This window comes from Haliotis rufescens, unplaced genomic scaffold (assembly GCF_023055435.1).
Source record: "Haliotis rufescens isolate VD_foot unplaced genomic scaffold, xgHalRufe1.0.p SCAF_54, whole genome shotgun sequence".
In the NCBI taxonomy this organism is placed as follows: Eukaryota; Metazoa; Mollusca; class Gastropoda; order Lepetellida; family Haliotidae; genus Haliotis; species Haliotis rufescens.
This window is the reverse complement of record NW_025964268.1, coordinates 947,570-974,411: the sequence shown is the minus strand read 5'-3', so window position 1 is coordinate 974,411 and position 26,842 is coordinate 947,570. Positions and strand designations below refer to the sequence as shown.

Genomic DNA, 26,842 nt, shown 5'->3' with positions numbered 1-26,842 from the left:
ATGATATTGTTTCTAATTGATGCATAAATATTTGATTTTGTCCAAAACAATTATCTCTTAAGTTAAATCGTAAATTATCGTGCCAATTCCGGAAAACCCCGAAGAGCCAGATCTCGCGGCACACTGACTGATGATGCGAGATTTAGCGAGAGCACGCGCCATTTAGCGGCAGGACTACTGACCACTGAAAGTTTTTCAACACTCGAGAAGAAAGCCACTCAATTCCAGAAATTGTCGATAATAATTACGATTTTTCGAATAATTGAAGTCCTAACACCCTGAGCACCATCCCGGTTTACCCAGGAGGTGACTGTGGATATCGCACGGAGTGATTGAATCGTGTTCACAGGACGGACTAGGCCTGTGGCGGACATTGCGAGCCTTTGTCTTGATCCGAAAGGTGAGTTTAATCGAGTCGCGCTGACCCAATGGCGAACATTATGTCGCAGTTTGATGTGTAAATCAGATAATACGTGAATTAAATTAGTCAGCAGATCGATCAAGCAGATTGCATTTGTGCTGTAATTTTACTCTTAACTTTTCAGTTGTGAAACAGCCAAGTTGGCACAAAATTAGGTCATTGCTTGTCGGGGAGCATGGACTCGCTAAGTCCGTTTATGATTTGTACGCTTCAGTGCAATTTTTTTCTCTCGGCAATCGACAATTATTGATTCCTCAATGTTTGTTGAAGGAGGCTGTCGTGATTCCTCCATCTGCCGAGATGTAGCGCATAGCTGACAGGCGCGTGTGTTCAAAATATCCCAGTTTTGACTATTTGCAGACTGCACCATGGGACATCCATGTCGGTGCATTTTATGCAAATGACCCCCAGCAGAGGGGTGTCGATTTCGCCGAGGCTTGATGACGGACCGTACTTCCTCCCTTTGTTTTGCTCCTTCCTAGTGTCAAATAGTTTCGTAGACAAGCAAATAAGGCCACATATATGAATATTTACACAATTTTGTTGGAATTGTGAAACACATTTCAGGTGTTTCCTAGCATTGAACATTTCCCCCGTATATATATGTGGGTTGTGTCCCTGAAGTAGTCCAGGTGTTTTTTGTATTGACAACAATGATCGCATTAATCAGCCTCTGTGTAAACATAATAAATTAACACTTTGATAAAGTGTCACGGCTAACTGGGAGACTTGCAAATTAATCAGTGCCCTACAATCTGGTGAATAAAATTACTCTTCCTGACAGGGTACATTTTGGCTTCAGATGGATTAAGTTTAATGCCAATATTGACCCATATATTTATTGATTTTAAACTTTCATAGGATGTTATTCTGTGTCAGAAATAGATTGTGATTATGTTAATTTGGCAAATGAAATCAATATTGGTGAATGATTTCTTTAGCATGACTGAATTTGATATGCTTGACTCGTTCAAAATTTCACCCTTTCTTAAGTTTCTAAGTCATGATTATATCCTAGACTCTGTAATTGTGGGATTAATTGGATGTCTTATGCTGAACATTTCATAGCAATTGAGCAAATGTCATGCATTTACTCGGTTACCTTAATCCTTTACTTGTTTTGCATACCATTGAAAAAACAGTTGCACAAAGAGCATTGATTGATATTGTTAAATGCATTGATTCTTTTCACCATTTTGAAGTTGTTAAATATTTTGCCCATGTGACCTCTAAATTCTAATTGCTTACACATGTCATTTATCATCATGATCGCTTTAGTTGTTTGTCAGGTGACAGATGTATACAGTTTAGGTTATTTTTGTTTAGACAAAGAACCATTGGTGTTTATGCACTTTATTTATTAAGCAAAAACTGTTCTGTGTCATTTTGTTTAAGAAACTGCGATATGGATAATATACCCATTGTGGGTCTTAAATTCATTTCCTGGTTTTGTTTGTTGTGTAGTGCCACACTCAGCATGTTTAGGTAATCAATTCTAGGTATATGTAATCAGAGATGTTTTTGGTATCTATAATGTATCTAGTACCATTGTTGAAAATAATACAACATATATTATGGAAACTTGTCAAACATGTTTTCAGCGTCAGAAATTGACACTAGTCCTTGCCAAACTGCCCAATAGTTAGGTACCGGTATCATAAGGACTAGTAGAAATTTGCCATTCTTTAGGGTTTGCTATATGTTATCATAAGGACTAGTGGACTAAAAATGTTAGTTTCTACCGCTGATGTTTTAGGTCTGTATGGAATGCATTTGGATTTGAAGTTAAAGGACATATGTTGAGCGAAAAGAATATTGTGTCAGAAAATATTTTTTTGAAGGTGTTATCATTTTCATTAGGAGGTATTTATGTATTGTTATCAGTGCAAAAAGGGAAAGCTAAGTATTAAAAAACACTTGTGAACCAGCTGGTTAGTAGTTTAGGCATGTTTCCGAAACCATGGTCTAGTGCATTTTGTGCATAATCTGTGCATTATGAATGTAATGTCTTGTGACAAGTTAGGATACACTCATTTAGATTTTGGGTACAGGCATGAATTGCGAATGGTGAATCCTTACCCAAGTGTCTTTCTTGTAGATAACAACACAAATTGGTCATAGTGCAATTTTGTGAATTTTTATCATTTTTCATCATTTTTCTCTAAAGACTTTGGGATGCATATTGGTCTAAAAACACCTTAGAGATAATCGTTATTGTGATAACTATATTTGTATTGATATCCCCATTTTATTTGTAGGTAAAGAGTGACGAGTGTTTAAATATTTGTTATTTATCGAAGAGCGCAATAGCGAGCGATCACTGTAGTGGCAAGTGTTGAATATTCATTATTACAGTGGTGAGTGTTACATACTCGTTATAATAGTGGCAAATGTTACATACTCGTTATTATAGTGGCAAATGTTACATACTCGTTATTATAGTGGCGAATGTTACATACTCATTATTATAGTGGCGAGTGTTACATACTCGTTATAATAGTGGCAAATGTTACATACTCGTTATTATAGTGGCGAATGTTACATACTCATTATTATAGTGGCGAGTGTTTAAATATTTGTTATTATAGTGGCAAGTGTTACATACTCGTTATAATAGTGGCAAATGTTACATACTCGTTATTATAGTGGTGTGTGTTACAATTACCACAATAAATGTTTTTCTTGGCTAATGTTTTGTCACTTTCCCCGGTTATTGCTTGGGATGACATGACACACTGATATCATGATGTCCAGTGTATCAGCAGCAATAGAAATTGGCACTAGCCCTGTGGTCCTTGCCAAGCTGCCCAGTAGTCATGACACACTGGTAAATTGATGCATGTCAGATTTACACCTGGCGACGCAGTACGCCTCATATCGATTCATGTTTATGTTCTATATTGGTTTCACAAAGTAATATTGACTGTTTTGCAATGACCCAGCATGATGACTACATCTCATTAAAAATCTATATTTCCACAAAATATAAAGTAAAACATGGAGAATGCCGTACAAATATAGGGAAGTTTGAGTATCATGATTCAAGCTTTACGATATGTGTTGATATGTGAGTAACGTGATACCCCTCTTGCGTATCATAATACTTTGTCGTAAGATCTATATGTATTGCATCATGATCAGCTGTTTGGGTAAACTTGTGTGAACATATGGCCTAAACCAATGTGCCTCAGACAAACTGGCAAACCCAAATTTAAGGTGCCAACTGAAGTTCTTTTCCCGGGATGGTCAGTGGCACTCACTCATGAAGATCCGGGTTAGAATAGGTCTTCAGCAACCCATGCTTGTCTTGTGACTATGCTTGTCATAAAAGCCGACTAACGGGATCGGATGATCATGGCTCGCTGGCTTGGTTGATGCATGTCATCGATCCCAATTGCATAGGATCGATGCTCATGATATCAATTACTGGAATTTCTGATCCAGACTTGATTATTTACAGACCACCGTCATATACGTGGAATATTGCTGAGTGCGGCGTTAAACAACAAACCAACCAACCACACTTGACTTAAAGTGCAAGTCTCTGACTGATTCAGCCCACCACTAAAAGGACAAATTTCTACTAGTCCTTATGATACCTTAACTACTGGGCAGTTTGACAAGGACTATAGGACTTGTGCCAAGTTCTAACGCTGCATGGGTATATACAACTTTGCAGATTTGAATGCACTGTAACATCGTTATGCAAATATTTTATTCAAAACATCAAAAGGGGCACATTAATAAGGTTATTTGCACTTTGTCCCGTCTGTCAGTTTCAAAGGCTAAAAGCAAAATACATCAGAGCCTCTATATACAAAGGCTCCATATATGGTCTTGTAGGAGGAAATTACCTCCAATATTACACACTTGATTGCAAAAGCCTGTCCCTCCATTTGCACTCGAGCAGGCATGAGTATTAGTAGGATTAAAGGATGGAAATATACTCCTCTTTCTTTCAACAATGGAAATGTGACAATTGCCATTTACATCATGTTCAAAATAAGCACTGGCCCGTGGCAAGTAGATTTGCGTTTGGCATGTAGTTTCTAATTTGTAGGGGTCCTTAAGACCTGCAGTAAACTTAGGTGTTGATTTATTTGTCCCAGTAAGCTGCGGGTTTTTTAATTGAAGGCCTAAAGAGTTTAAACAAGGCCTGCATGTTCTAAAGTATGTGGGTCCTGATGGCAGTTGACTCTATTTCAAACAGTGTTTACGTCACAAATTGAGTTCACTATGCTGTGAGGAAACATACTATTTCTTCAATTGCGTTTATTGTTCAGTAATGTTCACATTTTGGTACTTTTATTTTGTTGAGACATTTCTGTACATAAATTATTCACTGATATGTGTATGAATAGATAAAGCATCGATTGTACTTATTGGTGATTTCGGAAGAAGTGCAAATGAAGCCCTACCTGTGACAGACAAGGAAATAATCAGGACTGTCCTCATTTTGGACTCATGGGTTACAAGTGATTGCAAAACAGATTGGCTTGAAGTTGCAATATCTTCTTGTAGTCTTGATATGGCACTACAAGGATGAAGCGACATGCCGTAGACTCTGAATCCGTGTCACATGCTCACATGCTACATTCCACTAGGCACATGGCTGAGTGTTTTATGATACTTGGACTGACTGCTGGCATACATTATGCACTAACCTACTGCAGTTGCCTGTTGTGAGATGAGTGACTAGGTGAGAAACATACTGTTCTGGTTAATTATCATTAATTGGCTCACGGATCAATCAATGTCTCTTTATAACAGCACAGATCGAGGGTATGGGTGGTTGTAGAACCCATGCTCCTAAAATTAAAAAGGAACATATCTTGCGATGAAATATTGTTGAGTGTGGCGTTAAAGAACCAACAAAGGAAACAGTGGCATTCTGCGTCAAAACAAGGAGCTCACATGTAAATATATGGCAGTCACTGCTGCCCGTACAGTACTTCTCTGACAAGGGTTATTAAAAATGGCCCAAAGCCCTATTTTGAAATTAGGACTAATCTTGTTTTGAAACAACTGAGGAAATTTTAAGTTATATAATTATTTTAATCATTCTGTGATGTTAGATAGTCATATTTCTTTTTAAGATAAATGCACTTAAATGAGAGTAGTTTAAGTACCATAATAAAGCCCAAATGTTGATATATTTGAAAACCAGATAGTAACAACAAATTATGAAACGATAGTTATTGATATACTATGAAGCATCACATATTGATATTGAGATTAATATTTTAGTAAGGCACAAGTGTATCGGTGAATTGTTTCCGATTATTTTCTGGATCTTATATGACCCAACAAAAATAATTACCAGTCCATTATTTTTCTAGGTGTATATGCTTATGATCAGATGTCAGAAGAAAATCTGAAATTAGAATTTCAGAAGGTCCTAATTAAGGTTTTCTCTCTCAATAACTTTTCAAACTATCCCAATTTTGCACAAGATTGTTTTTCATTTGGAAATCTTAAATGAAACCGAGGGACCTGTTTCACAAAGTGATTGTAGCTGAACGACCAAGTCTGTGCTGAAAAACAGGACTTTCAATAGTTGGATTTTTACAATTTGCTTTTTGAAACTGAGTCCTGATACCTACATTGCAGTCCTACCAACTTTAAGGCATATGTGTGGGAGTAGTTAATTGTTTTTGTTTTGAGTGCAACATTTAAGTTGATGTGTTAATCCTGTCAATTTCTACGCCTGTCATCTTTTAGTGCGCATGTCATAAGAGGTGTAATTTCACAATGTGAATGTTATCACTGTTTGTGTAGTGTCAATTGACACACGTTTTCAAGGTAGTGTTTAGAGTTTGTCTAAAAGTTCTCCCAATTCCCATTTGATGCAAAATTCCTGATTTTCACTGTGCATGTGTGTATTCTTGATTTCTAAAGTGTAGCGTATAACAAATGGTCCATTAACACTTTATATGTTGGTATTCCACATGTTAGATAATAGATGCCTTGTGGTTGAAACCCAGAGTACAATCTTTTTGTTTGAAGTTTCAGCATAGAAACTCACATTGTTTGTCAGTGTGTTACACTAATATGTGGAGGTGTGCCCATTGGGATTTAAATGTGCCAACCAGAAGAATCCTTTCCAACGAAAAATGAAATGTTATTTGAAATTCTGTTCATATGTTGATAATTTTCCATGTTTGTCCAGTTTACTTCCACTTATGACTGGCTGCACTAAAATCAGAGCTCCAGATAAGCTTTTGGTGTTGTGGGTATTTTACCCATGCATTTTGAAATCATTGGGTATCAGTAATTCTACCTGCGTATTCAAATTTCTGTTACCCACTAGTTTTTACCGATGTGGGTATTTAAGTTAAATATTTAAAAACACTATTCATCTAGTCCCTGCAAACTGGTGTCGTGTGGGTTCGAGAGCTTTATTGGACTCAAAAATACCACGATACTTCCACAAGAAAGTGTGATGGCAAATGATCATGATGTAACTGTCATTGTGGAGTTTGGCAAGGTTGACGGAATGCCCGTTTATAATTTCAAAATAAGTTGCTGATTTGCTTATCAAATACAGAGGTTACTTCACAATATTTTGATGATACGCAGAAGTTTTATTTTTGTAGCGTGTCTGTAATGTTCGTTGCGTATTTGATACCCTTGGATTATATTTTACTGCATATTTCTGCATTTCTGATGCGTATTTCACGCAGATACGCAGCTTATCTGGAGCTCTGAAAATTGTTATTTTAATTAAAGACAATGTGATTTGATAGTGTGCCTTTAAGGCACCGACATCATGCTGTAACTGTGACATTAATTTGACTGACATTATTAATTTGACTGACATTATTAATTTGACGGTGTGATTGGCACATTGTTTGTGTAGGAAATGATCTGGGTCCAAAATTTGTTGTAGCTGAATTATCCGTTTGGCTGCCAGGAGAAGAAAGGGGGCCAACTCTCTTCTAATGACCCACGACGACCAAGCATGTTAATTACAGTGGTCAAGATTAAGCATAAGTCATTATGGTCATGGGACCCAATTTTAAACTTTGAAGTTAAGAATTTAGCGGTGTCCCAAGATTCAAATACTTATAGCAGCAAATCTCAGGGACCAAATTTTCAGATTGATTAATTTTCCCATTTGGGATCGATTAACTTTGACATTGATTGTCATCCAAAATACCCTAAAAGTTTTATTCAAAGTTGGTAATGGTTTTGAAGAATGTCGTTTTGAAAGTAACCTAATGCCATTTGTCCTCAGCAAAGTCGAGGACCACACAAGGCTTGTTAATTTCGAATTGTGCATACAGATTCATAACTATAAATGCTCAAATTTTAACTTGATTCGACACGATTATTTATAAGGTTATATTATGTATACATGGTATATGTATATTCAGATTGATTAGTCTATTAAAAGGTATAGGTTAACTTTTGGAAAAGGCTGTTTTCTTGCTCTGATAATAAATGTACATTTTTTAGTTATATTTTTGGGATGTGTCTTACAGTATTTTCTCGAAAAAGAACCCCATTGCATTCCATTTTTGACAGATCAGTCACTTACATTATGATTATAGTCTTTTTGACTCTCAGACATGTGCATTGAAGGTGTGATGGAAAACTTAATAGGAGCCTTGAACATACATATGCTTCATGTGAAGTGTTTTGAAGGAAGGCAATGAAAAATGTCATGTCAACTTGAGTAGTTTCCAATAGCAGCTTGCTAGTCCTAATGAGTTTCTACTAGCCTCAGGCTAACAGGATAGTGTAGGTTCACTTACCGGATCATAATTCAAGGATGGGTCATGTCCCATAGTGATGAATTTGCCCCAAACCTCTGATCAGATTTAGTCTGACTTTAGTCATGTGTGTACTTCTGTCATGAACCCCTGAAGATCCGGGGTAGAATATGTCTTCAGCAACCCATGCTTGTCATAAGAGGCGACTATGCTTGTCGTAAGAGACGACTAACAGGATCTGGTGGCCAGGCTCGCAGACTTGGTTGAAGCATGTCATCCATCCCAATTGCGTGGATTGACGCTCATGATATCAATAACCGGATTGTCTGGTCCAGACTCAATTATTTACAGACCGCCGTCATATAGCTGTAATATTGCTGAGTGCGGCGTAAAACAACAAACCAACCAACCTGTCATGAGTGAAATCAATTTATAATTCTGAAATGACAGTTTCCTTCTAATCGCAGGTCATATCAAGTGATTCATGGTATATCGGTTTTAATGAAGACCCTTTGTGCCACATCATGAAGATCAATGTTACATAGTCTGTGTGCACAAAAAATCTGGTTCTTGATTTTGTCTTTTTGCACCTTTTTCAGTAAATTGTACTGTTAATACATGTATATGGTCAAATCATAGTTGAGTTTACTAGACTGAAAGACATTTTGCTGGTGTGCTTGTGGGCTAATCGACTTGTTATGTGGTGTTGCATATATGGATTGATAGGATTTGGGTATGTATTCATAAGGTGTGGTTAGCTGTATGAGGGTAATATATATAAGAATATTTTTTTTTTTAATATACCCAAGTTTTCATTCTGTTAGTGCCATTGGCATCATTAATACAGGTTCTCTCTGTCGGAAGGGCACATTCAGAGATTCTATTTGTTTCAGGGAGAACACCTTGTGACGATGTTTATTATATCATGATTTTGATGGAGATATTGCATGAGGACATTTTTACCATATATCAACTGTCGACAGCCCATTCTTAATAGTCTGATGCCTGAATCTATACACTCTGTTCGGTCTAGTAAGCTTGGCTATTAGTAGTGCTTATGATAAAACTAAAGATTACAGAAAAAGATCCTAAGGTACATGTTGTTGCTAGTTGACATTTTAGATAATTGTCATTAAGGAAAATAAAGCTGTCTGAAATCCTGTTTCATGAAGCCAGTGATGAATGTTCTTTTGCCTTGAAGTAAACAAGACAAACACATGTACAAGGATAAATATATGGACACACTGAATTCATAGTGGGAGTCACAAAATAATCAATGGATTCACAAATGGATTGTCAGTTTAAGTGGAAAGGAAGGGGTACTCTAGGTCGTGATGAAATGACATTCACAAAGTTCGGAGATGTTTGTTGGCACGGATAAATTCAGAAGTTTTTGCCCAGGGCTCCAGATAATTTTTGAGCCATTGAGTGTTGACACACACGTTATCATTCACAATTGGTATAGATAGTTTACCTTGGGTACACAGTATATTTTTACTCCCTTGGGTTGGGTCTGCTGGGTATTAATATGTGAATGTGTATTATAATAGGTGACTTCTAATTTGCATTTGCTCGTGTGCTGCCCCAAGTGTGTCACATGTTACAGCAGTAGAAACTAACAGTTTCAGTCCACTTGTCCTTATAATGAAAACATATAGTAAAACCTTTAAAAATGGCCAATTTCTACTACCGGTAGTCCTTGGGATACCTTTACTATTGGGCAGTTTGGCAAGGACTATAGGACTAGTGCCAATTCTAACCCTGAGTTACATAAATCTGATTTTCATGTCTAATTTACACTAAGCAGGTTCTTTTATATGGGATGCCTGCTCTCAATCAGTAAATACACACCTGTAACGACTTGCATGTACACAAGTTGAAAAGGATACATTGGGTAGTAGTGTTTTACACGTTTTTAAAAAAATCATGCTTATTTATACACAAGAAATTAAAATTTTATTGAGTAATGCAGCGTTAGAAACTGGCATTAGTCCTATAGTCCTTGTCAAACTGCCCAATAGTTAAGGTATCACAAGGACTAGTTGAAATTTGCCATTTTTAGGGTTTTGCAATGTGCTATCATTATGAGGACTAGTGGACTATAAATGTTAGCTTCTTCTGCTGGGTTATGCATATTTTGCATATTTTACGCAAATAAACAGCTTATCTGGAGCTTACCCAAACATCCCTGTAAGTCCTTGGGGACAAATACATTTCTGTCGGTGTATTTAATACAGCATCTTTGCAGATTGACTCAGTTTCTTCATATCGGCCTGAAGTGAGCTGCTAACTGGCTTTCTACGAAAGAGTTATGTAATTTCATTAGATCATGAGTAGAAATAACACAATTACAACTGATTTGAGAGCTCTAGATATTGACCTAACTAATCAAAGGGTTATCCAGTGCATTGCTATGGTCCTTTTCTTGACCCATCAATGTCCACATGTAGAAAATTCTGGCAGTGATGATGTATCGAGTCTGGCTTGGCTTTCCTTGATAGGGGGATCTTTTGTAATGGACACAATCTGAGTTGTCAACGATTCTCATGATTACTCAAATATGACACAAATGCGTTTTCCTCAGAAATATTAATGTATATCTGTGAATCTCTTTTTCCAGTATTGGGTTTAGTTGGTGTTGTATTTTAAATACTTGTCCATTTGTCACATGTTGAATAAAGTAATTTATTTGAATTCTTTTGTCTTCCAGCCAGGAATGGCAACTTATTATTGTAATGATAAAAAATCAGTATAGAGGATATTATATGAGTGTTCTATTTATTCCCGGGGGCACGGGTGGCCCAGTCGTCTAAGGCACCGCGATTCGCTGTGCAGAGTTGTGTCCCTTGGGCACGCCAGAAACCTATGATTGTGGGTTCGAATCCCGGTTCGCCCAAATTATGTTTCTAGGTTTGTCAGCACTATACCCGTGCTCGTGGGTTTCACCGAAGTGGTAAACGTCTTAGTCCTGCATCACTTCGGGCTTTCAACATATTTTTTGCCCATGCAGAAATTCAAAAATGCCTGGTCACTGCTCGTCCCTGCTTTGGAATAATGTTAAAAGCGGCAAAAAACCCAACTCACTCACTTACTCTATTTATTACCGAAGATGTCAGCATACAGAGACAAATTTTAGTGTTTTCCTGTAAGGACAGCAAGGTGAACATCAGTGGACCCACACTTGGTCAAATGACGTCAAGAATCTTCAGCTATGGCGTCGTTTCAGGTGTGATGTCATTCTGACCTTACGTCACAATAAGATTTGAATGGCATCAACAATTTCGTCCAGATGATGGAAACAATACACTGTTGTCTCGTGATGTGATATGACTCTAGGACACATATGATTTTTATGAACCCTGATATGTTTTCAATCATAGGTAATAAACACCAATGTTACACAGGAAGTAACCCTTGGATTTTGAAACCTCAATTTTTTAACCTGTCTGATAATGTGTTGATGATTAGTAAATAATGTTAGAATATATTGACCATTCTTGTTTGTAAAAAAATATACCTATAATCAAAATGTGGGTACAATTTGTGAAGCCCATTTCTGGGGTCCCCTGCTGTGATATTGCTGGAATATTGCTAAAAGCTGCATAAACCATACTCACTCACTATAAACCAAATGATTAAAAATGAGGCCTTATATGCTGGAAGTGGGCTAGCTACAGAGTTAAGATGAGTGAAAAAATTGCCCTTGCACGCTTGCACAAGTACTCTGGTGTAGTCTGAGCCAAAACTACTGAATCAGCCTAATGGCCCTAAATTGGCTTTAGGCAGCATCTTCATCAGATTTGACTGTTTATATGGACTGTTATAAGCTGAGTGGCGACAGAAACTTACTAGGGCCAGGCTTTGGAGCAGTTAGTGATGACACTGACAGCTGCATCAGCAAGTTAATGTCCCCAATAACTGCCCGAAACCTTTGAGAAAGAAAATAAATTCACCTTATCCAAAGCATACTTTTAGCCCAGGACAGATTACTCAAGGTTATGACTGAAACTTCTGGATATGAAAATATTACCTTGTTGCCCTTATCACAGTTCCCTAAGTTGTCGTTTATTAAGTTTTGGGGTTATCAGAATTTGAAGGCCAGCAAAACCTTGTGTATCACTGATGCAGACAACTGGGATATTGTTTCAAATAAATATACAATTTCAGCATTGTCAGACAATGAATCATGTTCTTACGTTTTTTATTCAGAGCAGTGTGTCTGTGTTTAACACTTTGTAGTGCAGGGTTGAATAATGCCAAAAGTTTTCAAAAGATGGCATGTGTGGTAATACTGTTTGTAACTATAGCAGAAAACCTCACAGCACCTCGGTTTGTGTCATGCAATGAATAATAAGGGAGTTAATTTTAAGGGGATGCTTTAAAACCCTCTGTCTAGTTGTTAGCAGACATCATTAGATACTTGGTAAGTCCTTACTGAATATCAAATTCTTTAAAATAGGGCATCAACATGTATGTCACGTTCAATTTTGAGGCCTGTTCATTGACATAGTTAAATGTTATCGCAAACAAGTGGTGAAGTTCCAGGTCAAGCATGTTAAAAAATCAACTAATGGCGAATATGCCACACCTTGCGTGACAATATGTTGTTTCTGTGATGCTGTCACATGCAACTGAACCATACAGGAAACGTGATTAATATTTTATAGACAGTGATGCCGTTATGACAACAGCTGGGGACCTGATGCGAGCCACTGCTCGGGGCTACAGACATGAGACATCCACATCACTATGCCACTTGCTTATGAGTAGGCTGCCCTTTATCAGGCTTATTAGGTCAGATTGTCACATTCTCAGTCCGCGACCTATTGTCACGACAGTAGGAAGGACTTCCACATAGTCTACAGGATATATCATCTGCATTTACTGTTTCGGGGAATTGCGGTTATTAATCAATTTTGCTGACGTGTAGTACAGTACATCCTTAAATGGAGGCCTGGTTAATTGTCTTCAGATTCTTTTTGACCAATTTGCATAAAGGATGGGTAGCAGCTGAGCGGTTGGAGTGTTGACATGTCACACCTAAGCCCAGAGTTAGATCCCAAAAGGGTAAGCTGTGTGAAGTTTATGTTGGTATCCCATACTGTGATATCTTGACTATTACTAAAGGCAGAAGGAAGTAAATTAAGACTTGCAGTGATTTTACAATGACCGGACTTGTCATGACATCAAGTTCTGGAAGGACATTCTTCTATGTCAATGCCAAATTTGAAAAAATCTTTCCATGCTTTAGGACGTCCTAGAAAATGAACGGATATGAAACCCAGGGCTTGTTACTGCCATTGTCATGTTGCTAAATATCTATCTCTTGTTATTCACCAGGGCTTGTTACTGTCATTGTCATGATGCTAAATATCTATCTCTTGTTATTCACCAGGGCTTGTTACTGTCATTGTCATGATGCTAAATATCTATCTCTTGTTATTCACCAGGGCTTGTTACTGTCATTGTCATGTTGCTAAATATCTATCTCTTGTTATTCACCAGGGCTTGTTACTGTCATTGTCATGTTGCTAAATATCTATCTCTTGTTATTCACCAGGGCTTGTTACTGTCATTGTCATGTTGCTAAATATCTATCTCTTGTTATTCACCAGGGCTTGTTACTGTCATTGTCATGTTGCTAAATATCTATCTCTTGTTATTCACCTAACAACCAAGGTGAGTGAGTTTTTTTATTTAAAACATTATAACAGGTTGGAACTTTGGACAGAGCTTCTAATCCAGGTCGTCCTGTAGTTCTTTTCCTGAATATTTGGGCAGATTATTTATCTTAATTAGAAAATAATTTTTTTGACTAGTCTGCTGCTGAGCTGCCATCTACCTCATGGTAAAAGTGGTAGTCTATGTAGAAATGTTGCCTGTCCCTTTAAAGTTTACTTGTCTCAGATTAGCAGGTCCTGATAGAAGTTAATTCTTTCAGGAAGTTTTAGTTTTGAAGCTGCAATGGACATCATGGATACTTAAGATAGTGATTATTGTAAACATATTAGTGATTAAGTGGTGAAAACTAGAGAATATTGACTGATTATCTGACTGGATTGACTACTCTGGGGGTGACTGACAAGATAGTGCCATAGATATTTTAGCAGTATTTCCTCTATGATATCTTGTAGGAGTACATTATATGTAAACATACAGACTATACAGTTAACTGGTGACTGTACTTTACTAAACATGATTTTAATTTTTTTTTAAAGAAATTCCACTACAGATGAAATATTAGAAATATTGCTTTGTAGCAAATTAGTATTTTATAGTCTATATGCATGGTGTTTGATGGTTAGATTTATTGCCGATTAGTTGCGATGAGTCGAACCCAGCTCGCTCGCTCGCTCACTCACTCACTCACTCAGAATTTAGTTAATTGTAGACTGATTTGGCATGTTTTATAAAGCACCATTTTGCAAACTCATCCTGCATCATGTAATATGTAGCAGCAATTAAATTAAAGTGGCGTCCAGATTCTTGAGGTTTGCCATGGTATTCTGAATCTTGGAAACCATAAATCTTTTCTTTAAACATTAGGGTTAAGACAATGACCCCTTCACATTCATGCTTTATTTTGAACTCTGTGTACTCAAGTTTATCTTGAGCGTTTTGCAATATCTATGAACTGGAGACTGTCAAATCTGGACTGTGGATTGATACACGTGCTATCACACGTTTCCAGTTTCCGTAGCCCATAGAGTGTCAATATTAGCAGGAGGGGCTCTATCGATTCTGTTGGGACCATAAAATTCATTCTTGTGTGGTAGGGCGGTGGGGTAGCCTAGTGGTTAAAGCGTTAGATAGTTAAGCTGTAGCCCCGGGTTCTATTACCCACATAGGCATGATGTGAAACCAATTTCTGATGTCCCCTTCCGTAATAAGCTGGGTACAACCATACTCATTCACTCACTCACTCACTCACTCACTCACTCACTCACTCACTCACTCACTCACTCACATGTCCGTTATTGAGTTTTCTTGTGGATGTTGCAAGGTGCAGGGTTTTACCTTGACCTCGACCTACAAAACTATATGTTCAGGGGACTCCAAATGCTAATTTCATGGTGCCTCACAGATAATATGAGGTTCCTGAGCATTACTAAATAGTCAGGGTTGAGAGCCTTCTGCGAATTTCCACGAATTTTAGTGACCAAAAATCTGTTTAACACCCCCAAATTATGGATCCCGCTCCTTTGAAAAGAAATTTCAGCTGAAAAGGAAAATATCCATTCTCATCCCTAAACAGTGTAGTGTACTGTACTGTAAGATTTAATAATTACTTTAATTACATAATGAATAGTATTGTGCGTTCCTTTGGATGCAATATAAATTTTATTATGCATCCATCCTATACATTAGCGTGTAATGGATGCACATTTCTGCGTAGCATAAAACCCTGAGTGTTGTCAATGCCTCTCAAATTTATTTCTGATACAATACGTGATCTATGTATCCATTTCACGTTTTTCCTCTGTCGATATTTAAAAAAGTAACATTTGCGACGTTTTGCTTTTATATCATGCTGATGACTACTTAGCTTAGCCTTAAGTTACTGCATGTCACGATACAACATGCTACATCTGATGGCATAAAGCTATCCACACAAACCTAATTGTAACCGTCATGCAAGTTTAACACTGTCTTGACGGCAACAATCTCTTATTAGCTGCACCACAGGCAACATGGAGAATTTCATGCAAAAATGCTGCAATGTGGGCATGGCTAAATGTATCACATCGTGACTAGTTTGTGATGTGTATCGATACACGACATAAATGTATCATGATCCCCTAATATCTTAGCTTTGTGCCTTGTTGAGTGGAATGTGAGCTGTCTTGTATTTGGCTACATCAATAATGGATAAAAAAAACAACTTCCAAGTTTTCAAATCCATGGAGATGAACCTGTTTCTAATCTTGAGCCCATTAATATCTTCTTATTCCAATGCTTCCACCAGTTCCAAGTGATATTCTATACTTTATAATTTTCTCGTGAATTATTGATTTAAATCTTTACCTGATCAATACGACACACACACAAGGGGGGAACAGCACAATCCTTGCAGTTGTACAGCTTTTTGCCCACTCCCTGACCAATCTAAGTTGACTGTTCAGTGATTGTGCAATTTTGTTCAATATTTTTGCTGTGCTTTACATGTTCATCAAGTTATCGATCTGATTCCATATTGGTTTTATCATTTGGAGCTGTAATTTTTAAATGTGTTCTCAGTGTTGATGGCGTGGCTTTTGTTGAAGGTTAAATGATGTGGTGAGATGGCAGATTAGTTCTGGAGGCCATCTACACTGTTGGGATGTTGTTTGAATATACTCTTTAGGCATTGTTTGGAATAGGTTTCTTATTGATAATTGATTTAACAGGGTTAGAAAATAACAGCTTTTGTCCACTAGTCCTTATAATGATAACATATAGCAAAACCCTTAAAATGGGCCAATTTCTACTAGTCCGTAGGATACCTTTACTATTGGGCAGTTTGATAAGGACTACAGGACTAGTGCCAATTTCTAACGCTGTTTAATACTGAGAAATGATAAATTCATACAAAGCACATATGTCACAATGACTTCACCTGAGCTGCAACTTGTAGTCGTAATGCAGATGTCATTGATGACATCCTGTTGCCATTGTTAGCATCCTGACCCATATGGGAGACCACTTCTTCAGAAGGTGCACAGATGGCCACGTTATCAAACGTGTGTCTATGGCACTGGAATTCTCTGAAAAGCATTGCGACTCTTTGTCTTCCCACACTTCTTAGATCATGGGTTCGAATAACAGAATCACCCTGGTTATGATTCGTGAGATTCAGTGCAAGCCCTTGTGAATGGTTTCACCAAAGTGATAAGAAATATATAGTAATGTCTTGGACTTGGCTCAGTTCAGGTTTTCCTCCATATCAATCTGACACGCTGTGATATAGCTGAAATACTGTTTATAGTGGGTTATAATCCACCTCACTCGCCTACTGCAAGGTCTCATATTTTGAGGAAATTGCTTTTGCACAAATGATTAATTCTTTGTTTCTAAGCAGTCAGTTACAAATTCAATTAATTAGCTTGCCACTGCAGCATGGCGATATGACAAATGTTAAAAAAAGCATGAGATCCAATTACTTAAATGCGTGACAGACAAATCATTCATCATAAAATCCGGATGTATGCCATTTGATGCCATCCAACATAAAGTTATGAAATGCTTGTTTGTCATACTGATCAATACAACATTCTTGGGAAGTACAAAATGCTGACACTTGTTTCATTTGCCAGTGTGACACTATCACTCCTGTTCTGATCCCTACATCGTTCACTCGCTCAGATTTCTATATCCTGCTTGTTTGGAAGTAGGAAATATATACGGCTATGTACTTTGTACTGCACATCCTCTGCAATGTCATTGTCTCATCTGTCCCAGTGAACTTCCTTATCGGTAACTAACCAGGATTTATAGAAACAAGAATTTCTCGCGTTAATTTTTCACGTTATTAGATGCAGATCCTGTGATAATAATTCCTGTGAATATTGTTCCTCTATTACACCGCTTCCAATTTCCATAAATCCTGTATATTGGCTGTCATCACAATATATAAATCTTTCGATTTTCAACAGAAGTCCTCTTTACTGTCAGCCATCCATAATCAGTTGAGCAGATAATAGTGTCCTGCTGCCCAATGCTTTTGCACATACAGGAAGTGGGAAGCCTCAATTCTTTCCTGTGTGTGCTAGAGTCCACATTTGAATTTTTCTTCTGAGTTTTTGTACAGCACACATTTTGGTAGTTTGTCACACAGGTTATCTATATTTTCAGTTTCACGTTGCTAGATATATATCATATCTTAGTTTTAGTGGGTTATCCTTGGTTTGGTTTCAATTTGTGAAATCATATTCTTTAGTCTCTTGTGCTAAAATGACTTCTGTTGAGCATATCATGTCCTTTGTTTGAACATTTTTATGTTCCCAACTTGCCTCCGCATTAAGCTTGGAATCCAAGATGAAACCCTAAATATCATGTTCCCTTCATCTTCATCGTTTTATAGATTATAGAAGTTACCTCCTAAAATGTTTGTTATCTTCTGTTATCATATAGTTGGTGATTAGGGAAGAATAATACTTTTCCAGAAGCCATCATCTAGTTGTCTAGCTAGGGCAGGAACTCTTCTGCATATTATTCAGGTATTGCATATTCCATCACTGCCAGGTTCAAATCAAGATTTTCCCAAATATGATCTGAAGTTCCTCTGCTTGCTTGTTTGTTTGTTTGTTTGTTTGTTTCTTTGTTTGTTTAACACCGCACTCAGCAATATTCAAACTCTCTATGATGGCGATCTGTAAGTAACCAAACTGGACCAGACAATCCAGTGATTGACATGAGCATCGATCCACGCAATTTGGATACTATGACCTGCATCAACCAAGTCAGCAAGTCTGACCACTCAATCCTGTTAGTCGCCTCTTACGACCAGCAAAGTCAGCTCCTACGACAAGCAAGGAATTCTGAAGACCTATTGTAACCCAGATGTTCACAGGTTTTAGCTTCTCTGCACCAGTACTAATGGGTTTCAGGGTTAGCATTATCCTGATTTGTGGTAATAGTGCTGAAATACTGTTTGAACAAATATATAAACTGTACCCTAGGCTATATTGTCTTCAAGTACAGCATGAAAGTAGAGTATAAGATCTACAATACCTCATTGTACTAAGAGCCCTGCTACAATATGCATATCCAACCAACTTCTAGATTAATTATCTATGTAAGTGCCCCCTGGTCAGACCGAAACTTGATGTGACAGTCCATATTTTCTTGTGTGTATTTCAGATTTTTTTCAGACGACAGAAGCGTAGAATTGGTTCACAATTGCTTACTAAAGTACTCACGGAAATGAAATTTTTTTTTTCGATCTCAGATTTTAAATAAATGCAGTTAATATACAAAATATATAAATATTCAAACAACTCAGTTAGTACTAATTGGGCCTTGGCACAAATACAGCGTATCAAAGGTTTTTATGTCTTTTTACACGTGAAAGTGTGTAAAAATATGAACAAAACAGACTATTGTGAAACTGAGCATAACCAGGTGATAGTAGATCAAGGTGAATGTCCATGACCTATGACACCTTGACGACAGGTGAAAACAGGTGCTTGAAACCCATGTGCATGGGATTTGTCAGTGGTTAGTGATTTGTCAGTGGCATTGTGGGATAGTGAATCATCGTCAAAATATCAGAACGTAAAAGTAACATATTCCGTTCTCAAACAACAACTTACATGTCATTATTATTATGTACATAAACATAGCTGTTATTTTTATTGTTGTTTTGATAACTTTTTTCCAGGCTAATTTGCATAATGCCTATAGCCTGTTTCTGCCATGTCAATTTGGACTTAGTTATATTTTTGAATGTTGAAAGTGCCTACAAATTACCTCCTGTAAAGTACATTTTGTATTGAGCACTGAGATAAAACTAGCAAATCCAGACTAGTACTTTTCCAGTTGTTTTTTTATTTCATATTTACATCTATGTAATGCTTTGTGTCGACTGTTAAATCCTGCAAAACAGGGTTTTTTCATTTCCATGAGTACTTTAACCTTTTAAGTAAAACTGTAGATGTTTGAACTGTATTTTTCACAACTGCTCTATCTGAAAATATATTAACCTTGTTAATGGTTTTAATTTTCTATGCCTTGGGGGTGTTATTATGGTGAAAACCATACTTGTCAATCTGGCCTCACATACCGTATTCGACGTAATATGCGCCTCACTCTAATATGTGCCCACGGTGATATTTGCTAATATATTGGCAAGTGAACAGTCCCAGTTAGCACCCCTTCCGATTGATCAGTGTACACAAGACTTATTTATTTGCGTATAATACGCACTCATGTGTTATATGCACCCTTTATTATAGGCAGTTAAATTCTGGAAAAATATATTGGTCGTATATAAACATTTCAGGCTGTCAGCATAAACCACAAAATTTATCTTTCAACTCTGTTTTTCTTCACCAAAATTATATTCTAATAAGAGCCCCCCATTTCTAATTTTGAGAGTGCCTGGGTGCTTATTACGTCGAATACGGTATGTAAGATCAGATTGACTAGTACCGATTTCATTTATAATAATAATTTGAATTATTTTGAACGTTGGGTAAAACTTTTTTCACTTCGGCGCTCACTTGATTTATAACAATGTACTCAAAGTGTGTTTTCTTGGTTTCAGGTATTCAGGATGTTGTCGTTCCATTTGAGAAAATTTGACCTGGTGATCGGGACACTACTGTCCTGACGCCACTGTTGAATAACCACTTGAGTTGTCTCCCCTGACGAGGTGAGTTTTCATTGAAATGCTTGTATTGAAGAGACTGCTTGGATACTGCAGGTTAAGAGACATAATGTATAGTGTGGCCTGGTGTGGACCAGGTTACTTGGTTGATTGCATGTCGTCGTACCATGAAGATGTTTCCCAGCTAGTAAGGCTCAAAGGTTATGGGCAGACTGTAACCGTAATTGCAGGTCACTGTAAACCTATGGTGTGGAACATTGGACCTAATACAGGATTTATGTTGACCTGCTTAGAGGCTGATAATCCAAAATCAGAATGACAAATTTTCCAATTCATGTTACCCAGTAATAACTAGTGTTATGTCTTTGTACAAGCGGGGGCGGTCAGGTAGCCTAGTGGTTAAAGCGTTCGCTCGTCACACCGAAGACCCGGGCTCGATTCCCGACATGGGTACAATGTGTGAAGCCCATTTCTGGTGTCCCCTCTCCGTGATATTACTGGAATATTGCTAAAAGCGGCGTAAAACCATACTCACTCACTCCCTTGTACAAGCGGCTTGTATTTCACGGACCAACTTGAACAATAAAGGTTGAAAAAAACCTAAGGGCACTTAGTTTTGAAGTCCTGTCCGGAGTTGATTATTGTGAAACTGCTGGAATAATGCCGAGTGTAAGATGAAATAAAACATTAACAGACATATCATTAAATTGCAAACGAATCACATTAAATTCAAGGCTGTAATGCAACAGCGCAGGCAAGGCGGGTCACCTTAGGTGACGCAGTGTTCGCTGGGTAGAGTTGTGTCCCTTGGTCATGCCAGAAACCTGTTGTCATGGGTTCGAATCCCAGTTCATTTTGATAATGTTTCTAGGTTCCTCAGTAACATACCCATGCTTGTGGGTTTCACCAAATTTGTAAACGTCTGAGACCGGCATCACATCACGTCTTAGACCTGCATTGGGGTTAACTCTTTCAACACCGGTCACCCAGAAGCTTTTGCTGCTGTGCTGGGTGATAGAGAAGCCTTTACTACCAAGGGAATTATCTGCTTTTAAAATCCTACTCTTATTACATATGAACGTTATTTTTATCACATTACTTCAAAAATGTATTTAATTAAGTTTGTTATAAATTACAAAAAATAACAGCTAACACATTCATGGTGTACAGATTAATTTTAAAAATTAGAAGAATTTCGGAAAATATGAGATTTCATGATATCCATTTACCTATTTCTTTTTCCATTTTCATTGTTTATGTGATCGGAAAAATATTTTAGAAAGAATTTGATATAGGATCTGTCATCATCCATTTCCTGATAACAGTGGCTGTCCGCTCAGCTCAATAAGATGAGGAAATAGCTCCGTTTATGAAGCTTCGTATGAATAACGTGCGTCGATGGCTTCAGTGTCAGGTACCATGAGAAAGCTTATGGCATCCCTTAAATGACAGTTAACTCCACTGGAGTCTTTTCGTAGCTGTTTCATGCGATTTTATTGGATAAAAATTGGTTTCTAATGAGGCTTTCTTGTCAAAATCTACTACAAGGTCGTGATTGGTCAAATTTAAGCACATGACCTTAGGCAGCCAATCAAATTACACCAATGGTGCCGTCCTCGTGTATAACAAATTTCAGATTTTGACGAAAGGTTTTGGTTATTGTGTTATTCTGAAAGTTTTAAGCGATCTATATTAAAAATATGGAACTTCCTGGATGTATCATGATAGGTGACGAGCTGTGACAGATTTCTCATGCACATATTTTGCACTAAACATTGTGTCTGAGCCGAGAAATCAACGCATTGAAAGCCGAGATGTCATTTGACTTACATTACATGCGATCGCACAAAAAGATGAATATAATAACTTTGATTTAAGTTTGACAACTTTTAGATATATTTTTGTTGATTTTAGTTATTACTTTAATTAATATATTTAAAGATTTGCTTGAAACATCTTTATTTTGCTCTTTGATATGTTAATTGTGGTTCTTTTGTCGAAAGTGTGTCCAAGAATTTTATTTTCAATAACATTGCAGAAAATAGTAAAATACTTTTTTAATTTATCGATAAAATTGGATAACCTGAAATGAAATACGGATTTCAGATGTTATGAAATGTGTTAGATTTAATAAATGAATGATATGACCGGGGTTCCCAAAATTATGTGCTATTCTGATGTGGCTTCGGCTTGTTGAAAGAGTTAACTTCCACATCAAGCTGACACGCCGTGATATACTGGTGCCAATTTCGCATTTGGTAAAAGACTTTGATAGAATCCTTAGATTAAGAGTTTAAAGTGCAATATTGTTAATTTATCTGAGATATAGTTGACAGTAACCATGGTAACAGTTAGAAAACAGTAATTCAATGCATTGGTTAATTAGTAATAAGGATAAGGTTAAAACATGCAGCTTTTGAAATATTGACAATAGATTATTTAATATTTGATCCTACTTGTATTTATAATAAATGGCATGAGTCATTTAAGTACTCCTGAAATTAATATCCTCTTAATCAGATTGTCATTTCTACTACTCGCAAACTGTGAAAGCCTTTAAAGACATAGAATTTTTAATAAGATTGAATAAGATAAACACTTTAAAAATGAGCTGGCAGTCATGAGTGCTTGTAAGAGGAGTCCTTTTGTCTGCTGAGCATCTAAGTGGTAAAGTGAAAAGCATGGTAAGTTAGTTACGTATTGAAGAGAGTTTGACCTTGGAAGAGCTGATTCAAGGTACATGTAGTTGAATGAAGTTGAAAATATTGATGGACATGGGTGATCTGCTTGTGCTGAACTTGCTCTCTTTGACTAAACTGAAAATATACACACAAAAAACAGTTATGAATTTGAATATGATTAAGGGATTGGTCATTTACTATATTGGTTGTACTATATGTTGCAACTGCCGGGGGGGGGGGGGGGGGGATGTATATTTACATCAAGTTGCTTTGAAACTTTTTGACTATTCATATTTTTTAGCAGTTTCAAAAGAAAAAGTTGAAACTTCCCTCTAGGCACATGTTCGTATTGGCTATTTCTAGGAGTGAACTTGATAGCCCTGTTTACAACACATTTTGTGATGTTTGACAGGTGCTGGGGGTCCTTAGATGAATAGTAAGTAATTTAGTTTACCCAGTGTATCGTCTTATATTGATACAGAAAAAAACGTATCATGTATTGTATGGCGACACGAAGTCACGCTCCACCAATGTATCGTTTTACCCTTACAATCAATGGTACGCTAGACAGCATTTGCTTCCAGTTATTACTCTTCCTGACTGTTTGACACAACAGATACTGGAAAACTGCACACCACAAATTGTTATTATCCCCGCCCCAAAGAAGTTGGCAGGGGATATAGAAATGGGTTCCGTCCATGTGTGCGTGCATGTGTGCGTCCGTCCCGAAATCGTTTCCGGAGCATAACTCAGAAACCGTTAAATATTTCTCTACGAAACTTTGCATGTCTATCAGACTCATGCTGAACCGGTGCCTTTTGCTGTTAAGGAATTTTATGAATTTTTATTTTTTACGTTTTCATGGCAACAAGTTGGACTTAGGTTCTATAAGGGTGCTGTTCGTTTCCAGAGTATAACTCAAAAACTGTTAAATACTTTCTTACAAAACTTTGCATGTCTACTAGGCACATACTGAACTGGTGCCTCTTGCTATTTAGGAATTTTATAAATTTTTATTTTTTACGTTTCCATTGCAACAAGTTGGACTTCCATAGGGTAGAGTTTGTTTCCGGAGCATAACTCAAAACCCATTCAATACTTTCAAACAAAAACTTTGCATGTTTACCAGACACATACTGGACTGGTGCCTCTTGCTATTTAGGAATTTTAGAAATTTTTATTTTTTACATTTCCATGGCAACAAGTTGGACTTAGGTTCTATAAGGGTGCTGTTCGGTTCTATAAGGGTGTTGTTCGGTTCCAGAGTATAACTCAAAACCCATTCAACACTTTCAAACAAAAACTTTGCATGTTTACCAGACACATACTGGACTGGTGCCTCTTGCTATTTAGGAATTTTAGAAATTTTTATTTTTCACGTTTCCATGGCAGTAAGTTGGACTTAGGTTCTACAGGGGTGGTGTTCGTTTCCAGAGCGTAACTCAAAAAACGTTAAATACTTTCTTACAAAACTTTGCATGTCTACCAGGCACATACTGAACTGGTGCCTTTTGATATAAAGCACTTTTATATTGTTTTATGTTTTCATGACAACAAGTTGGATTTAAGTTTTAATGTAGGATTGGTTTACTTAAGGTGTATAACAAATAAATTGTTAAATATTTCCTTGCCAAACATTGCATCTCTATATATAAAGCGCATACTGAACTAGTGCCATTTGATACTAAGGAGTTTTAGAAATGTTTATATTAGAATTTCCTTTGCAGCTATTTTGACATGGGCTAAGAGAAATGTTGGGTCAGTTACCTGGTTTGGGACCATAACGTGTTAAAATGGGCGGGGGATATAGATGACTTTGTCAACTATACGCTTGTTATTATGACTGTTCCAACTTAGGGGGTCCTGGGGTCCTTGAAGATCACTCCTATAATATTGGAATTGAGGGACCCCATAAACTGACACTTCAAACATTAGGGTTATGACAAGGGCCCTTTGACTTTCATTCTTAAGCACTGATGAATTGTAGCATTTTAGATCTTAGTGTTTATATATGGACTACAGGGCTCAAAATTACTTGTGCCGCGTGCCCAAAGCACACATGAAATGAGAATTGACACGCTTGATTTTGTGTAGTGCCTCAAGTGCACGGTCATTTTCATTAAAACTACTTATGTTAATTTTTATTTTGTCTTTGAAATAAATGATTTCTTCCCATTATTTGCATGTTCTATCACTATCTTCTATCATTCTATCACTGTTGTAAAATCAAATATTCAGTGATTTCCGGTGACTGCAACTTACAGACGAGATGGTCAAGATAGCACGAATACATTTGAATGTAATCACGTCTTTATGTATTTTGATGGAATATCGCGTTTCACCTCCAGTGTTCTTAATTGAATCCTTTCCTGTTAATCCCATTATATTGTTATCTTTGAGCATTCGCCCCACCTTGTGTTGTGTAAACATATAATGATTTTCATAAACGGTATGTATTAACTGTAGACACTTTCTCAGCCTTCAAAAGGGCAAGAAGTAGCTCTGAAACATCGTGACAAAGAATGTAAGAAGTTGCAATCCATACAAAGTGTCTTGTATTCAGATACCTGGCTGCGTGGTCTGACGACCCCTCCATAGAAGGTCGTGGCAATTAAATGTCAGCTGTCTTAAACAGATCAACCTTATTTCTGTACCAGTTTGATTTAGAAATGTTTACTGAATATTTGATTTTACAACAGTGATAGAAGATAGTGATAGAACATGCAAATAATGGGAAGAACTCATTTATTTCAAAGACAAAATAAAAATCAACATCCCACACACAACACAGTAATCCCTTTTGGATAGAACGCTGAGAAACAACAAGATGTTTAAGATATGCAGAGTTTTATTGATTGACCTATCATTTGCATTCGGACCTGGTGCACAAAAATGGCAGGGTTTATAAAATATCCAAAATAAAATGGAGGTGTGTTTTTTCGGCTCTTGTAACTTACTTATTTATATTTGTTTTTGAGATCAGATTTGCTGATCTGAATGTTGGGATTCCTGGTACAGACTATTTTGAAGCCTCCACTCTGATTGGCTGATAAGAACTGTCATGTGATGGAGGGGTTATCAGATCTTCATGTAGTGAGGTATCATATCGTTAGGAATCTGATTTTAATGAGGCTGGCGCTTGCTCGACACCATATTGGGTCAAAAAACGCCTTTTAGATTGATGCTGTAGGGAAGGATTGAAGTTAATAAATACAAAGGGTATTGTATTGTATCCATGATTCGTTTATCAAGATCTGTTGTACAATTTGACTGGGAATAAGCTGGATAAACAGGGTTTCTCTGGATGGTTTTTGTCACAAATACGTTGATTCGCGAGATTTGTAGTTTTCTTTTAATATTTCCTTTTTCTTTTCAGATTTAGACAACCATTTTTCCATTCGGTACCAGCCCACCTAGCAGGATTCGCGGTCAGGAGGCATCGTGGGATATACACTTTAATCAAGGTGTCCCTATCCAGCTCATGGATAAAAGGCGGCCGGTACAGCCGATCAAGAAGCCACGAATAGACACTCCCACCAGTGAGTAGATCCCTGCACCAGGGTTAGACTTGACACACTATGCCAGGGCTGGAAATGTAGTTTAATTTTCCACTAGTCCGTAAAAAAAAAAGATCTGCTACCGAGTTGCCATCTTCCTAAAGTTGCCATCTTCCTAAAGTGGTAGTTCACGAGGAAATGGTACTAGCCCTTCTTGAATG

The 26,842-nt window shown here is 37.2% G+C and overlaps 1 protein-coding gene across 4 annotated transcripts in view; it reads left to right on the top strand.

Annotated features, from left to right (window-relative positions):
- The first annotated feature begins 126 nt into the window (after positions 1 to 126).
- The window catches only part of LOC124138473 (C-terminal-binding protein-like), a 41,061-nt gene continuing 14,345 nt past the window's right edge, over positions 127 to 26,842 (top strand). For 3 of the 4 annotated variants that reach the window (XM_046505118.2, XM_046505117.2, XM_046505116.2), the window contains exons 1-3: positions 127 to 400; positions 20,381 to 20,488; positions 26,501 to 26,663. In XM_046505118.2, coding sequence (XP_046361074.1) covers positions 26,606 to 26,663 — 58 coding nt within the window. In that variant the 5' untranslated portion in view covers positions 127 to 400; positions 20,381 to 20,488; positions 26,501 to 26,605. The remainder of the gene's footprint in view (positions 401 to 20,380; positions 20,489 to 26,500; positions 26,664 to 26,842) is intronic. The other variant, XM_046505119.2, reaches the window with a different exon arrangement.